General features: G+C 42.3%; 1 protein-coding gene across 1 annotated transcript in view; it reads left to right on the top strand.

Annotated features, from left to right (window-relative positions):
* Positions 1-17,776, top strand: part of COL4A6 (collagen type IV alpha 6 chain) — a 168,379-nt gene that overhangs the window by 103,698 nt on the left and 46,905 nt on the right. The window contains exons 5-12 of the mRNA XM_007463675.1: positions 2,271-2,387; positions 4,778-4,846; positions 6,530-6,565; positions 13,541-13,603; positions 14,407-14,442; positions 14,624-14,665; positions 15,591-15,683; positions 16,924-16,977. Of these exons, the coding sequence (XP_007463737.1) occupies positions 2,271-2,387; positions 4,778-4,846; positions 6,530-6,565; positions 13,541-13,603; positions 14,407-14,442; positions 14,624-14,665; positions 15,591-15,683; positions 16,924-16,977 (510 nt within the window). The remainder of the gene's footprint in view (positions 1-2,270; positions 2,388-4,777; positions 4,847-6,529; positions 6,566-13,540; positions 13,604-14,406; positions 14,443-14,623; positions 14,666-15,590; positions 15,684-16,923; positions 16,978-17,776) is intronic.

Here is a 17,776-nt window from a genome sequence, read left to right as displayed (position 1 = left end):
TTAGCTTTTCCCATGGAGTCAATCTCAAACATTTCCCCGCCTAGAGACTCATAAATGAACACACGAGGTTTATATCTTCAAAGTGACCACATACCACTCACCAAACGGAAACGTTTCCTTTGCACTCTGGGTTCTGAGGAACATTGCTTTTCTGGAATACAGCAGATCCACCTATTCTGTGTGTTCAATCCCCTGTGATTATATAGAACCGTGGTTTTCTCCCTCAAAGAGCTGCATTCCCTTGGAGAGCTGGCACACACATATGTACAGTCATTACCTCTACCCAGAAAGGGCAACACCACGGCCCCCAGGACTAAGGAAGATCCCTAGTACTGAGCCAGCCTGTTGTCTTGTCTTAACTCATCTCTGTTACCCAGTTGAGAGATAACCCCTAGCAAACTTGGCCGGGACATTTTAAAATGGTGATTAGGATCCCAGGAAGAAATAGACACTCCACCTGAAGGGGTTGACTAAATAGAGTTAAGTGAAGGGCTTATTTAAAGGATGCAAGCAGGGTTAAGGGAAACAACCGTGCAGGGTGAAGCAACCAGCACAAAGCTGTTACCACCCCTAGTCCCAAAGGGGAAAGGAGGAATGGTAATACTGGAACCCTGTAAGACCTGGAGCCATGGAATAACAGTTGCCCAGTGGGAGCTAAGATTATAGAGAAATGTGGCCATTGCCAGAAATATAGCCAAGGAGGGAGGGCATGGGAGAAATAAACAATCTGTGCTCGTCCTTCTCGTGCTCTCCCATCTCCTGCTTGTGCCTCCCAGTGACCAAACATAATTGGAAGACAGAGGGAAAGGGAGCCTAGACAGTACCATCCATGAAGGTCAGCCTCCCAAGGCACAGATCTAGGGAAGGTAGAGTGTAGGGCAAACAGGAATAGCCACCTCATTTGGTAATAAAATATTGATGACTCTAGTAAGCTGTCTCAGTTTCCCCAGTGCAAATAAAACTCCTCACCTGAGTCTGGAGAGGCACAGCTTATAACAGGTTTATTACAAAGATACGTTTATTGACCACTCCTCTGGACTCTGCATTCCATAAGTCCAGCAGTCTAGACTCATACTCTTGCATTAACATATCATCTATCTCCTACAACTATAATAGCAATGAAAATGAAACAGAATTCTGTGGAGCATTCTCACAATAAGCATTTGACAAAAGGTTGTTTCCTCTAATAATTTGAAAAGTTGATTTTTGAACACATGGCATGTTTCCCTCAAATCATTAAATATATACACACATATATGATACATATATGTATATATTTTTAAAAGCCAAATATATATTTTATACATGTTTTAAAGCCAAATAAAATATATGTATATACATGTATGTGTGTGTGTGTGTGTGTGTGTGTGTGTGTGTGTGTGTGTGTGTGTATGGCTTTTAAAAGTGTGTATGGGAGGGTGGGAGTCTACCTTTTATTGACCCATCTAGATTTTTGGTCTTTCAGGTCATCTCTTTGTTCCATACCCAACACACAACCTGCTTTTGATAGATTGAAAAAGATATATTTCCTAAAAAGAGGTAGATTCTATGCACCAAGGAAGCACAGAATTATTGAATTCAGACACCAACTGTATGTGAATGATTACTGATTCCCCAGCAAAACAACTGCCTCAGTAATGAGTACGAAGAAGAGAAGATACAGTTCCTTGACTGAAGCAATAGCATGACATGAGATAATGACAAAATAAGGTCCGAAGTGTGGTTCTTCCTTGACTTGTTTATTTTTGACCAAGCAGCATTCAGGAGAGGTGGTGCTATGGAAACTCCTTCTGCTCTTGACCAAAATCCAGCCTCATTTCCCATGCAGAGCTTCCAACACAGAAAGCCGTGCCAGGCTGCCCAGGTTCCAGTCTGTTCTGAGGAATTCCCAAGGCCTGGCATGATTCCCTGTTGGTAGCAGTCCAGCTGCCTGGCAGCTAAGCCCCATCTTAGTACATCTTAGTACATCTTTGTACTGAAGGAAGGTGAAGTTGCAGCACCCTGTGTAGCCCATCTCTTCACGTTTGACCCCTTTGGTTTCAGCTTGGATCCTACTAAAACATCGATCTTTTGGGGAGGGGTAACACTGAGCTATCATCAGCCACCTACACCTGAGTATAATGAACAGCGATGGCAGCAGAGGCGATGGGGCAAAGGGAGTGGACAAGGAGCCAGAGTTTGACAGCATCCTTGACTTCTCTCACTGTGGAGCTTGTCGGAGTAGCTGAGAGTCCTGTGGCTGACTTGATCCCTTCTTTCTCTTTGAACAGGGCCACTCCGGACAGCCAGGACCCAGAGGCCCACCTGGCCTGGATGGCTGTAATGGAACTCAAGGAGCTGTTGGATTTCCAGGCCCTGATGGCTATCCCGGGCTTCGCGGACCACCCGTATGCTGCCAGATCTTTGTACATTATTTGAAATGTCTTTGCTTGCCTCCAGATGTGCCCTATCTTCTGCTTCTCTGGAGAGCTCGTTAAGTAGCCGAGGGGCAACCACTGCAGACCCTTGTCCAATGCAGGAGTCTATGCTGGCAGCACCACAACATTAAAAGTCTGAAGAAGAATACCAGTTGCAGGGAGGTGTACACATGCTACACTACTTAGGGTTTGGTTTTTTTTAATGATGCTTTTAGAGTTGGCAAGATTATGAAAAGACTGCAGTAAATTTTAGAGCAAAGTACACACTTGGGCTATTTGACATTTTCCCACATTAGACGTTATGGGGAGACGCAGTACTTGGAAGGCTTACATGGGATCATGGGAGCACTAGCAGTGACCCAAAGGGCTTGGCAAGCTTGGTCTCTACCAGCGATTCTTAACCAGCGGTGATTTTGCCCTGGCCCCACCCCCGGGGACATTTGACAGTTATTATTGACACTTTTGGTCTTCGTAACTGGGGGTGTGCTACTGGCACAGGATAGCCCCCCATCACAACATCAAGGAATCATCTGTCCCAAAGTATCAATAGTGAGAAATAGTTGAGAAATCCTGCACTACACTGACGTAGTTTTCCCTCTTCCCACCCGCTCCCCACATCACAACACTCAGTTCTGGGATTGTGAAGACGTTTATTGGATCTTGGTGTCATCACTTTTATTTCATTCCATTCATCCAGATAGAGCTCAAATATTGGGATCTAAAAGATCTCTAAAAAATACCATGCCCTTGCAAGGCTACTTTTATGAGTGGCTGGAAAGAGAAAAATAACACATTTCAAGCCCATTCTCAACCTCATTTGAAATAATCTAAGAGAATAAGGGTGCTGATGTGATACATTTAGCTAGAAATTACACTATCTGTTAGACTCCGTAGCTACGTGAATTAATTGGCGTTTTACTGGAAGAGAATTGCCTTCAGTGACCAAGTTGTGGGTGTGAGTGCATACGTGAGAAGGTGAGACGGACAAAGCACAAGCGCCAGATTGGCATAAGGACCTTCACAACTAAGGACCAAAGCAATATACAGCAGGGAGTGGGGGAGAAAGATGTATTACCAACATAGTATGAGCTGTTTGAGTCACAAAGGCCTCCAAACACTGCCATGGCAACAGGGGAGGAAAACAAATCACATCTGTGTTAAGACAATGGAAATCCAGCAAAGTAAGGAATCACTGCCCCCAAGAGGGAGAAAAGAAAATTTGAGGTAATAAACAGCCCCTGACAGCCAAAGGACCAGGGTAAAACCTAATCCTGTCCCTAAACCTCCCCTTAAGCCTAAATAGGAACTTGGGTGTGTATCTTACTAAGCTGAACCTTACTAACCCTGCCGAATACTGAATGGATATCCTTTGAATCTTCTTTGATGAAAGTGGTGGCCGTGAGAATAAGGGGAAATTGGAAGTGTTAGGAAAGAAGCTGGTTTGCGCTTCTGGAACCACATTGTACTTTTATTATACCTATGGACCTTGAACTCGGGAATCCATCATTCAATCAACGCTTCAGTCCCCAAAGCTTAGCCCTACCCCCCAACACTAATCCCAACTTCCCCTTAGGTATAGGGATATTGATTTTTCCCCAGGAGGCCAACATCTAGCAGGCATTAGGTGGCATCTGCCACTGAGACATTAAAAAGTCTGGCTGACTGGATGGGTTGGGCATACTTGGAACTGTTTTCCATGTTAACAGTGAGACACACCAGCCTCTTAGGTGTAGAAACTGAAGTTGTATGGTAGAAGCACAGGATGGAGATGGTTTTGTAACTGTATCTTAGACCAGGAGTCTGCAAGCTGGCCCATGGGACCCTTGTCCCATGGCTTGTTTTTCCATTTTTAAAAGATTGTGAAGAAAAACAGAAGAATATGAAACAGAGCACAGATATGGCCCACACAGCCTATATTATTTACTATCTGGCTCTTGACAGAAAAAGTCCACTAACCTCTGTCCTAGACCTAGTCCCTGCCAGTGACTTGTACCTGTGAGATATGGAGCAGGTGAGCTATAGGCTTATAAACGGCATGTGTATTATATGTGGATGTTCAGATTGGTACTCTGAAGGGATTCAAAGTCTACTTTCTAATCCCTTTACAGACTTCTGACTTGGAGGCTGGGGGAGCAGGCATGCAGCTCTGAGACACAGCACAGTTCAGGGGATGTACTTTGCCCCCTTAGCATGGCCAACTCTGCCATAGAATAAGCCACATGGTTGCAGGCTCTTGCTTTTCCATCCTCTGTCCGATCAGATCACACTATTAACAATACTCTGTGTGTGTGTGTGTGTGTGTGTGTGTGTGTGTGTGTGCGTGCATGCATTTCTTCACAAAATTTTCTTATTTTGCTCAGGGGCTTCCTGGTCAGAAAGGCTCTAAAGGTGAACCTATCCTTGCCCAAGGTAGTTTCAAAGGAATGAAGGTAAGAGCCTCTAAGGCAGACAGCTGAGTAGGCTGTAAGCTGAGTTCCCCGGGATGGAGCCCCACATCCAATGAAAACATTTCCAGAACTAGCATCTGTGTCTCTATTTAAGGAGCAGACCAAGCTGGATTTTAAAAGAATCCAGAGCTTTTTGTGGTGGAAACATTGACAGAAATGTTTGCAACCATACTGTCAAAAAGATTTGCTTTGTAAGATCTAGGCCAAAAATAGGGGGCAGATCAGCAAACAAACAGTTTGCATGGGTGTTATTTTCCTTGACAAGCCGAGACATTTCCTGGAGGCAGATACCTTTTGTCTACTACAGAATCTTTGATGTCTGCATACCTTGGTTTGAAGCCATGTATGTCTCTGCCCATCTTAACATGGCCACCAGCCCAGGATCATGGCTCCGCCCTTTTCTGTACCTGCATACCAGCCATCACCCTCGCTGGGCCCCTGGCTATCTACAAAAGTTGCCCATCAACCCTGCAGCTGGCTGGAAACTTTCATCTCTTCCTGGAATTGACAAGAACCTTCTGTATTCTTGTGGCTGTATTCTTGATGTATGCTGCCTGGTATCCTGTGGGCCTTCAGTAAACTCTGGTGCAAAATGACTGACCCTAATCCCTTGCAGAGTGGGAAGGGAGCCCATCATTTCCCTGGGAGCAGACAGGAATCTATGTGTGCAACATCTGAGGGGAAGATGCACCCAAGCTCACTCAGCTGAAGCCGGCACCTTTCTGTCTTCCACCCATGCACAGAGCCAGAAATATTGGAAATCACTTTGGAAGGCAGTGATGGGTGTGGGTAGCTGAGAACTGAGGAAGGTACAGGGTTTGTGTTCTTGGCTATAGAAGCCATAGCTGAAGATGGAATGTTAGACTTGGAAGGGACCTCATGATTGTCAGATTCATGTTGCTCGTTTTACAGATAGAAAAACTGAGGTAGCCTGAAGCTGTGTGACTTGCTCACAGGCACAAGCCAGCTTCCCGAAGAGCTAAAACCCAGGCAGTGCTCTTCCCAGGTTGCAGAGAGCTGATTTTTCACTGTAAGCCAAGCGGCGTAAGCCTAGCAGGTGTCAAAATGTGACCATTGTTGTAGCAAACATTGATTAAATGGTTTTGCCAAAAACCAAAGAGACCCTGGACCCAGCGGAACACAGCAATTTCCGCAAGATGGTTATATTACAGATTCATACGGTGACTTAAGATGCTGCAAAGTAATTAAAACGTAATCAGAGACTATATGCTCTATTGATTCTCCCTTGAAATGTCTGATTTGCGTTGTATACATATGGGCACAGATTCTCTGGGGATGAAGGTACCCTGGAAGGTAGCTTTCCTCCAAAAAGAGCAGGAAAATCACCAGCCCACAGAAGCAGTTTCTAATTGATAAGTTCCTAGCAAAGGTGAAAATTAATTAATCCAAGTAAAATACGAATTCCTGTTCAACCAAGGCTATAATATTTTTCTTCTAGAGTCTAGATTTTTCTTAGGAAAAAAAAAAGTAGATGGTTGAATCTCTCCAATTCATGCATTATTTAAAACACAAGACCTTGACAGAGGAGGCCCAAGCTTCAGTGATGCGTTTTTTTGCCTATTGCATCTTAGGTCAGTTATCTGTGAAATACCATAAGCTTAATGTATTCATCTCTTCAACGTCCTGCCTTTGTCTGTTTCTCAGGGGGAGCCTGGGCTGCCCGGACTGCATGGAATCACTGTAAGTTGTTACCTATGCGTTGAGCTCCCAATGTTTGTCTAGTCAACAGTACCAATGACCCCGTTTCATTCCTCTCTGTGGTGTTCGAAGGTCTTTGTAGACCTTCTCAAGGACAATCCAGAGAGGTAAAGTAGGTTAGATCACTCTATCGACGTTTTCCAAATGAGAAAGTACTGAGAGGGTGGACTGTCTACCTCCAGTGACATGGCAGGCTGGCTTTCAGACCTCTCGGCCAGGGACCTCCATCCTCCCTGGGATGTATTAGGAAAGAGTTTTGCCTGTCATTTGGCAAGCATTTATTAAGTGTTTTCTGTGTGTTCAGAGTACTGTGGGTAAAATAAAAGAAGCAAAACACTCTTCTTTAAAAGGTGGTCCACGTAGAAATTTTTTTTAGGGACTCAATAAGAGGGAGTCCATGAAAGGCCATGAGTTGTATTAATAAGAGCTTTGTTTTTCCTCGACTTTCCACATTGTCATCATTTTCCTTGGAAGTGGCTTCATAAAGGCCCCTTCTCTCCTCCTCTTTTCCTGTATCACGGTTCCTTCCTTTCTTCTTCCATTCCAGAACAGATACTGAGCAGAACAGATACTGAGCAAAGGGCTAGGAGTGATCCCTGAGACAATTCAGACACGGTCTCTGCACACACACACAGCCACCTCCCACCCCAGGATGTGAAAAACTAGTAGGAATGTGGCGTAAGGATTCCACTGACATCGTCAAGAAAGAGATGCTGTCCACCTAAGGCTACATCATGAGAAACTTTATATCTAAGAGAAGGTAGCCTCTGAAAAGTGTGAGTGACATTTAGGCTGGCTGGCAATGGGAGGAAGCTTTCTAAACAGAGAGAGTAGTGTGAGCAAGCACACATGTAAACAGGGATGAGTGAGAACCAAGGGCATAGAGGTCTCCTCGAGTGTAACGGCATTGGCTTAGATGGTGCGTTAACTAAATCTGTAGAATAACATCCAGTGTATTTGCTGCATAACTTCTCTTAGAGATGCCTTTCCCTGCCCCCAGAAGTACAGTGTCTGTATGCATATACAGACATGATAAATAAACCACTTGGATTTGGGGAGGGGGGTGTTCCTGACTGGATAAGAGATTTGTGATCAGTAAGGAGACCACAGGTAATTAGTTATTGTCAGAGCAATGTTCTACTCTCATATATTCCTGGGGAACCTTTGAACCCCTACTTTCTCTCCCTCTTGTCTAAGTCTCAACTTCACTTAGCCTCTCCATCCCTTACCTAAGCACATATCACCTTATTGCTGCTCCCCAGCTTTAACAGGGCGATGCATTTTCCCATACCATCTTTCTGTTCAGATTTCGTTCTCTTGCTTTCAATATTGTCATCATTCATTTCAAAATATTTTCTAGTTTCCCTTCGGATTTTTTCTTTGACCCATGGAGACTTGTGGGGTTTAATTTCCCCAAATTTGTGACTTTCCAGATATCTTTGTATTACTGATTTCTAGTTTGATTTTATTGCAGTTAGAGAGCATATTCTGGATGACCTCAATGCTTTTATATTTGTTCAGTTTTATTTTATGGCCCAACCTATGGAACTATCTTGGTGAATGTTCCATACGTACTTGAAGAGACTATGTTTTCAGCTGGTTGGGGCGAGTACAGTGATCTAAAAAATATCCATTAGGTCAAGGTAGTTGATAGTGTGGTTTGGATCTTCTTTGTCCTCACTGATTTTTTTGTTTAGTTGTTGTATTAATTACTGAGGGAGGGATGTTAAAATCTCCATCTAGAATCACGAATTTATCTATTTCTCCTTACGGTTCCATCAGTCTTTGCTTCATGTATTTTGAAGCTCTGCTAATAGGTGCATACACATCTAAGATAGATATAGATATATATGCCTTCTTGACGAATTGAACTATTTTACTGTTACAAGATGCCCCCTCTTTATCTCTAGTAATGTTCTTTGTCTCAAAGTCTACTTTATCTGATATTAATATAACTTTTTTCTTTTTTAAGTTTTTGGGTTTTTTATCACTTTAATATGAAAATTTTCAAATAGAGAGCAAAGTTGAAAGTTGAAGGAAGTTTTCAGTGAACACCTGTACCATGAATACTTTATTCTACTTGCTTTACCACACTTCCATCCATCAAGCCATCTTATTCTTGATGCATTTCAAAGTTAATGGCAGACAATAGTACTCTTACCCCTAAATACTACAGCATGCCTACCATTAGCTAGACTTCAAATTTTGTTTACAGTTTTTCTTTGTATGTAAAATTTACATATAATGAAATACACAAATCTTAAGTGTGCCCTTGCTGCGTTTTCACAAATGCACACTCTGTGTAACTCAAACCCTCTTAAGGTGCAGACCATTCCCGTCACCTCAGAAAGTTCCCTCCTGCTCCTTCCCAGTCAATCCCTGCCCCGCCACACATCACAGGCAATCATTGTTCTGATTTTTCTTCTATCATAGATAAGTGTTCCCTATTCTAGAACTTCATACAAAGGGAAAAATACAATATGTAGCCTTTGGGGTCTGGCGTCTTTCACTTAGAACAGTACTTTTGAGGTTCATCCTCATTGTTTCATGTATCAATAATTTGTTACTTTTTATTGTTGAGTATTATTCTACATATAGATGTATCAGGTTTTTTTTTAATCAATCCTAGTACCAGTGGACCCCTGAGATATTTCCATTTTTTTTTAATTTTATTGAAGTGTAGTTGATTTACAATGTTGTGTTGATTTCTGCTGTATGAAAAGTGACTTCAGTCATACACATATATCAGATTCTTTTCCATTAAGCTTTATCACAGGATATTGAATATAGTGATATATATATATATATATATATATATATATATATATATATATATATATTCTTTTTCATATTTTTTCCATTATGGTTTGTCATAGGATACTGAATATAGTTCCCTGTGCTATACAGTAGGACCTTGTTGTGTATCCATCCTATGTATGTTTGCATCTGCTAATCCCAAACTCCCAATCCTTCCCTCCCCCACTCCCCTCCCCCTTGACAACCACAAGTCTGTTCTCTATGTCTGTGAGTCTGTTCCTATTTTGTAGGTAAGTTCATTTGTGTCGTATTTTAGATTCCACATATAGGTGATATCATATGGCATTTGTCTTTCTCTTTCGGACTTACTTCACTTAGTATGGTGATCTCTAGGTCCATCCATGTTGCTGCAAGTGGCATTATTTCATTCTTTTTTATGGCTGAGTAGTAGTCCATGGTATAAATATACTACATCTTCTTTATCCGTTCACCTGACATTTTCAGTTTTTAACTATTACTATTTTTTCTTTTTTCTAACATATTTAGAGGAGTATAATTGCTTTACGTTGTTGTGTTAGTTAGTGCTGTATAACAAAGTGAATCAGCTATACGTATACTCATATCCCCATATACCCTCCCTCTGCGCCTCCGTCCCACCCTCACAATCCCACCCCTCTAGGTGGTCACAAAGCACCGAGCTGACCTCCATGTGCTATGCGGCTGCTTCCCACTAGCTATCTGTTTTACATTTGGTAGTGCATATATGTCCATGCCACTCTCTCACTTTGTCCCAGCTTACCATTCCCCCTCCCCGTGTCCTCAAATCCATTCTCTACGTCTGCATGTTTATTCCTGTCCTGCCCCTAGGTTCTTCAGAACCCACTTTGTTTTTTTAGATTCCATATATATGTGTTAGCACACAGTATTTGTTTTTCTCTTTCTGACTTACTTCACTCTGTATGACAGACTCTAGGTCCATCCGCCTCACTACAAATAACTCAATTTCGTTTCTTCTTATGGCTGAGTAATATTCCATTGTATACATGTGCCACATCTTCTTTATCCATTCATCTGTCGATGGACACTTAGGTTGCTTCCATGTCCTGGCTATTGTAAATAGTGCTGCAATGAACATTGTGGTACATGACTCTTTTTGAATTATGGTTTGCTCAGGGTATATGCCCAGGAGTGGGATTGCTGGGTCGTATGGTAGTTCTATTTGTAGTTTTTTTAAGGAACCTCCATACTGTTCTCCATAGTGGCTGAACCAATTCACATTCCCACCAACAAGAGGGTTCCGTTTTCTCCACACCCTCTCCAGCATTTATTCTTTGTAGATAGTTTGATGATGGCCATTCTGACCGGTGTGAAGTGATACCTCATTGTAGTTTTGATTTGCATTTCTCTAATGATTAATGATGTTGAACATCTTTTCATGTGTTTGCTGGCAATCTGTATTCCTTCTTTGGAGAAATGTCTATTTAGGTCTTCTGCCCATTTTTGGATTGGGCTGCTTGTTTTTTGATATTGAGCTGTATGAGCTGTATGAGCTGCTTGTATATTTTGGAGATTAATCCTTTGTCAGTTGCTTCATTTGCAAATATTTTCTCCCATTCTGAGGGTTGTCTTTTGGTCTTGTTTATGGTTTCCTTTGCTGTGCAAAAGCTTTGGAGTTTCATTAGGTCCCATTTGTTTATTTTTGTTTTTATTTCCATTTCTCAAGGAGGTGGGTCAAAAAGGATCTTGCCGTGATTTATGTCATAGAATGTTCTGCCTATATTTTCCTCTAAGAGTTTTATAGTGTTTGGCCTTACATTTAGGTCTTCGATCCATTTTGAGTTTATTTTGGTGTATGGTGTTAGGGAGTGTTCTAGATTCATTCTTTTCCATGTAGCTGTCCAGTTTTCCCACCACTTATCGAAGAGAGTGTCTTTTCTCCACTGTATATTCTTGTCTCCTTTATCAAAAATAAGGTGACCATATGTGCATGGGTTTACCTCTGGGCTTTCTATCCTGTTCCATTGATCTATATTTCTGTTTTTGTGCCAGTACCATATTGTCTTGATTACTGTAGCTTTGTGGTATAGTCTGAAGTCAGGGCCCCTGATTCCTCCAGCTCCATTTTTCTTTCTCAAGATTGCTCTGGGGCTTCCCTGGTGGCGCAGTGGTTGAGAGTCCGCCTGCCGATGCAGGGGACACAGGTTCGTGCCCCGGTCTGGGAAGATCCCACATGCTGCAGACCGGCTGGGCCCGTGAGCCATGGCTGCTGAGCCTGAGCGTACGGTGCCTGTGGTCCGCAACGGGAGAGGCCACAACAGTGAGAGGCCCGCGTATCTCACACACACACACAAAAGATTGCTTTGGCTCTTCGGGGTCTTTTGTGTTTCCATACAAATTGTGAAATTCTTTGTTCTAGTGCTGTGAAAAATGCCATTGGTAGTTTGATAGGGATTGCATTGAATCTGTAGATTGCTTTGGGTGCTAGAGTCATTTTCACAATGTTGATTCTCCAAGAACATGGTATATCTCTCCATCTGTTTGTGTCGTCTTTAATTTCTTTCATCGGTGTCTTATAGCTTTTGGCATACAGGTTTTTGTCTCCTTACGTAGGTTTATTCCTAGGTATTTTATTCTTTTGTTGCAGTGGTAAATGGGAGTGTTTACTTAATTTCTCTTTCAGGTTTTTCATCATTAGTGTATAGGAATGCGAGAGATTTCTGTGCATTAATTTTGTATTCTGCTACTTTACCAAATTCATTGATTAGCTCTCGTGGTTTTCTGGCAGCATCTTTAGGATTCTCTATGTATAATATCGTGTCATCTGCAAACAGTGACAATTTTACTTTTTCTTTTCTGATTTGGATTCCTTTTATTTCTTTTTCTTCTCTGATTGCTGTGGCTAAAACTTCCAAAACTATGTTGAGTAATAGTGGTGAGAGTGGGCAACCTTGTCTTGTTCCTGATCTTAGTGGAAATGGTTTCAGTTTTTCGCCATTGAGAATGATGTTGGCTGTGGGTTTGTCATATATGGCCTTTACTATGTTGAGGTAAGTTCCCTCTATGCCTACTTTCTGGAGAGTTTTTACATAAATGGATGTTGAATTTTGTTGAAAGCTTTTTCTGCATCTATTGAGATGATCATATGGTTTTGATTCTTCAATTTGTTAATATGGTGTATCACATTGGTTGATTTGCGTATAGTGAAGAACCTTTGCATTCCTGGGATAAACCCCACTTGGTCATGGTGTAGGATCCTTTTAGTGTGCTGCTGGATTTTGTTTGCTAGTATTTTGTTGAGGATTTTTGCATCTATGTTCATCAGTGACATTGGCCTGTAGTTTTCTTTTTTTGTGACATCTTTGTCTGGTTTTGGTATCAGGGTGATGGTGGCCTCATAGAATGAGTTTGGGAGTGTTCCTCCCTCTGCTATATTTTGGAAGAGTTTGAGGAGGATGGGTGTTAGCTCTTCTCTAAATGTTTGATAGAATTCGCCTATGAAGCCATCGGTCCTGGGCTTTTGTTTGTTGGAAGATTTTTAATCACAGTTTCAATTTCAGTGCTTGTTATTGGTCTGTTCATATTTTCTATTTCCTCCTGGTTCAGTCTCCGAAGGTTGTGCTTTTCTAAAAATCTGTCCATTTCTTCCAGGTTGTCCATTTTATTGGCGTATAGTTGCTTGTAGTAATCTCTCGTGATCCTTTGTATTTCTGCAGTGTCAGTTTTTACTTCTCTTTCATTTCTAATTTCGTTGATTTGAGTCCTCTCCCTTTGTTTCTTGATGAGTCTGGCTAATGGTTTATCAATTTTGTTTATCTTCTCAATAAAGCTTTTAGTTTTATTGATCTTTGCTATCGTTTCCTTCATTTCTTTTTCATTTATTTCTGACCTGATCTTTATGATTTCTTTCCTTCTGCTGACTTTGGGGGTTTTTTTGTTCCTCTTTCTCTAATTGCTTTAGGTATAAGGTTAGGTTGTTTATTTGAGATTTTTCCGGTTTCCTGAGGTAGGATTGTATTGCTGTAAACTTCCCTCTTAGAACTGCTTTTGCTGCATCCCATAGGTTTTGGGCCATCGTGTTTTCTCAGTTTTTAACTATCACGAATAAAGTTGCTATGAACATTCTTGTGCAATTCTTGTGGATATATTTTTCTTGAGAAACTGCCATACTTTTTTGACTTTGATAAAAACATGCCTCTCTAGGGCCCACAAGGAGCACCCGGATCTCCAGGAGCTGTGGGACCCATAGGACCACCAGGTTTGCAAGTAAGAACCAGCTAAATCTACCACGTGTTCACAGCATTCAAATGAATGCTTTCCCTACCAGGCCGTGAATTAAATGTAAGCCTATGTAAATGTAGGCCCTCCTAGCAGAGGAAGACAACTTCCATTCTTGGAGGTTAAAGTAAGGAGCTATTTGTTATCTTCTTTTATCAGAGTCTCTCTGACCATCCACTCTGTGCCTCCAAAGCCTCCTAGTCTAGCTCAACCTAAAGTGTAGCCCAAGGATGGCTAAAACCCGGGACATCTGTTGTGACCTTCCACTCCCCTTACCCATGACAGACATTGCTAATTAATCACACCATTATCACCCACCCTGAGCACAGAGGCAGCTTCAAAATCTTGCTCAACTCTTCACCTTGGAGAGCTCTTCCCACCTACCTATTTCCCATCACTGGCTATAGGAAGAGCATAGCCAGTCATCTGTGTGGTTCTGGGAAATCCACATCCCCAGATTGTTCTGTCTCCAATGTGTGAAATCCCGCCACCACTGATTACTTTGGTTTACTTTCACCAAAAGTCATCATTTAAAAAGTGCTGGCCTAATGGGGAGAATGACCCATGAATGACCCTTCACTACCTTAGCATGAATGTGGTTATCAGGTCAATTGGGGAAATTTCAAAGGAGATTTTTAAAAAAGGAACCCAGGGAGAAGGAGCTAGAATCTGCTACACCAAAGCCAGACCACACCAAGGGGGTGGGGGACTTATCTTCAGTGACTCTCAACATGCCTAGATTCTTCGGGGCTGAAACTAAAAAGCGCTCTTTCCTTTCAATTTAAATCTAGGGTCCTCCAGGGCCCCCTGGTTCCCCTGGTCCCGATGTAAGTATACTTTGTCTTGGGGCATTTGACCTCCTACCACTAAGTACTCTAGTTTCCCCAGAGATATTCTGGTCTGGTTAAACATACTTTCTGGTAAAAAAGACTGCGTTCCAATTTAAGTTCCTGGAGGTTGTTTAGTAATTGATTTGTTTTTTTTCCTCCCTACACCCCTGTGCCTCAGGGGAATATGGGGTTAGGTTTCCAAGGAGAGAAAGGAGTCAAGGTAAATAAATTTTGGAACATGCGCTCTGCAGTCCATATGCTCCTAGAAATGTGTCTAGCTGCACACATATGCCTGCTTGTGATAGGGCTGCATGTGCACGCGTAGGCTACTGTAGTCTTTTTCCTTCAAAATACTGTAGTCTTCCTGCTTCCTACCTGTGAAATGTACATGTCTTACAAGCATACGCTCTTGAGATATATTTTCTCTTCCTTCCACCTGGGTATTTCCCTGCTGATTTGTATTATATTGTGTCACCTTCTCTTTCCTTTTCTCTGCTTCTCTTCTGTCCATCCTTCCTCCTCCTCCTCCTCCTCCATCTATCTCCTCTATCTCTCCGTCTTAACCCTCTCTCATCATTCCCTTTTATTTCCCTTCCCTCATTCTCCTATTTCCCTCTGTACAAACTGTATAGTGGTTTAGGAGCCTCAAGGGAGACTGGGAGCTTGCCCTCCCCATCCTTGGCGGCTGCCTCTTGTAGATTGCACTGTCTTCAAGGAGCAAATCCAGTCTTCAGTGTTCCAACACGGACTTCACTGCCTCTGCTTGTGCTCTTGGCAATGATTGGACCAATTAGAGTCTGATCACTATTGCCAAAAGGTAGCCATTTACCTTGCTCAAATCCTTTTTTGCTTTCTTCTAAACACCCTTTCACGCATGACCATGGCAACCGTGAACCTGCCATTTACTTTCATCCACCTTGCTTCCTCCCTCTGCAGTGCTGGTACAAAATGCATCTGGTCAGGCTTATAATTCTTTTCACCCCTTGAGACTGGTAGCTTTGTTTCCTCACTGATGCAAGGGTGAGGGTGAAGAGGCTAAAGTCATGGACAGTTGATTTGTGAATTACATCCTGAGGACAGACCTACCCTCCGGAGAAATATCTGTGTGGTGTTTGCTTTGCTTAATGTTTCCTTTGATCTTACAGGGGGATGTTGGCCTGCCTGGCCCTGCAGGACCCCCACCATCTACTGGGGAACTGGAATTCATGGGATTTCCCAAAGGGAAGAAAGGATCCAAGGTAGTGAACATTTGAGAACAAGAAGTTAATAAGCCTTTTCCTATTAATACCAGAGTTCAACTCTAATAACCAGAGTATACTGGAAGGATAGAGGGTTCTGGGTAATATGGATATGAGCTTGCCTGGGTTTCTGAGTATTCGTTCAAGTGCTATTTTCTGTGTTTGTTTTGCAGATTCAGTTATCAAAATGGTGAATAACTTAAAACAAACATTGGATAGTTGGGTTTTTTTCCTCCTAACCACCAACCCTGTCAATACTTATGTTGTCCCCAAAGCACTGTGACAGAGCAATAGGGTATAGTGATTGCTTTCAAGTTATCTGTTTAAAGAAATTATTTGCCCTCAGAAGATGACCCTGCAAATAGTGTATACTGTCACCAAGTGGCAGTAGATGCCCTAATTTGCCTGATCTGAACTACCAAGGCTGAAGCTGTAGACCTGTTTAACCGAGATATTTTATAATCCGTATTTTGATATGCGTGTATACATGGCTGTATTTGAATGACTGTTTGCTGTTAAGGTGTGCAGATATCTTTCAATAACCTGACTTCCCTTCCTCCCTGGGGATTCCTTAAGTTTTGTGATCCTGCACCTGTGGTCAAGGGACCCAGGCAGGGGAAGGTGTTTAGTCCCACTTCTTTAATTCTGTCTTTGTGGAAGCAACAGCTCCAGGCCTTCTCCAGGTTTACCGGAAGTAATTATTGAGTTGGGAACAGTTTGGGAGCATATGAAAAATTGCCTGCCTCCCTAATCATTCCCAAACCTTAGGGAGCCCTTTCATGGCACTTATAGATAAATTAGCATATCAAGGAAAGAGATTAGAGTATTATGTTTCCCTTTGCAAACTGTAATTGTTACTCTTTTCCCAAAACCATTGGTGTCTTTGCAGCCAATGATCTGCTAGAGGAAATCGCACTGATCAGCTTCTTCCGCTAGAAAGAAAGCAGATGATCATCTTTTCTATCTCCCAATTAGCCTGAGCATTTGAGACTCTGTTTTGGATAGTTTTCTTTGCCTGTCATGGACTTTGGTCCTTTCCACACTACTAAGGGCTCCGTAAACTAAGACATCCTGGTGTAGTTACTAGTTGTGGAGACTAGGCAATCTGCACCAGCCTCTGGTGTCCCAATTGGGATACCCTATGGTTTCCCACTGCCCAGCCCAAGTAACTCAGGGGAGCTATCTCCTTTATGTTCACTGCTTCCTGCTGCTACTCACTAATCTTTGGTTGATTTTCCAGGGTGAGCCAGGGCTTCAGGGCTTCCCAGGAATAAGTGGTCCTCCAGGTCTCCCGGTAAGTCTCCCTATTTGGTCAACATGTATTCAAGGATCTGACTGGACAAAAGCCATACCAATAGAAAGCTAACAGGAGGACCTCCTTCCTACGGTTATTGTAGAGAATTTCACCATCTTCGTTGTTAGAAGGCATTTAAGGAAATGTCTTGTTTCTCAAACCCATGGGGACATTAGGTTCTTTATGAGACTATATAGCTCAGAGGTTATAATCTCAAGCTCTAGAGTTAAAACAGACCTAGGCTTGACTTCTGATTTCAGCAGTTTCTAGCTATGTAACGTTGGACAAGTTTCTTAACTTTTCTGAGCCTCAGTTTCCTAACCTACCGAAAAAGGGATAATAATGGGGTGGTTACGAGAATTAGATGAGATAATATGCATGAAAAGGGCTTAATAAATGTCTGGCACGTATCGATTGTTGAGTAAATGGTAGTTAGTGTTAGTGATCCTATTTTCACTTTCCTATGTGCCTTATCTTAGATTCTTTCACCCAACAAATACTTTTTGAGGGCCCCTATTTGCCAGGCCTTCTGCTGGACTCTAAGGCTGCAACAGCAACTAACAGGCAGATAAGTGAAAGTCCCTGTCCTTGAGGCAAGTACATTCCAATTGCGGGGGATGAGGGAGGGGAGAGAATCAACAAGTAAACAAATGAAGGAGAACAAGTTCATATATTGGTAAGTGATACATAGAAGATAAAAAAGGGTAACAGTGTTGGAGTGTGGATGGGTAATGGGATGGGCACCTTTGGACAGAGTGGTCAAGAAGGGCCTCTCTGAGGGATCGCTTATTATGAGGGA

Source organism: Lipotes vexillifer, unplaced genomic scaffold (genome assembly GCF_000442215.2).
Source record: "Lipotes vexillifer unplaced genomic scaffold, Lipotes_vexillifer_v1.1 scaffold1267, whole genome shotgun sequence".
Lineage (NCBI taxonomy): Eukaryota > Metazoa > Chordata > Mammalia > Artiodactyla > Lipotidae > Lipotes > Lipotes vexillifer.
Note: the sequence above shows the minus strand (reverse complement) of the source record. Positions and strands in the feature narration are given on the sequence as shown.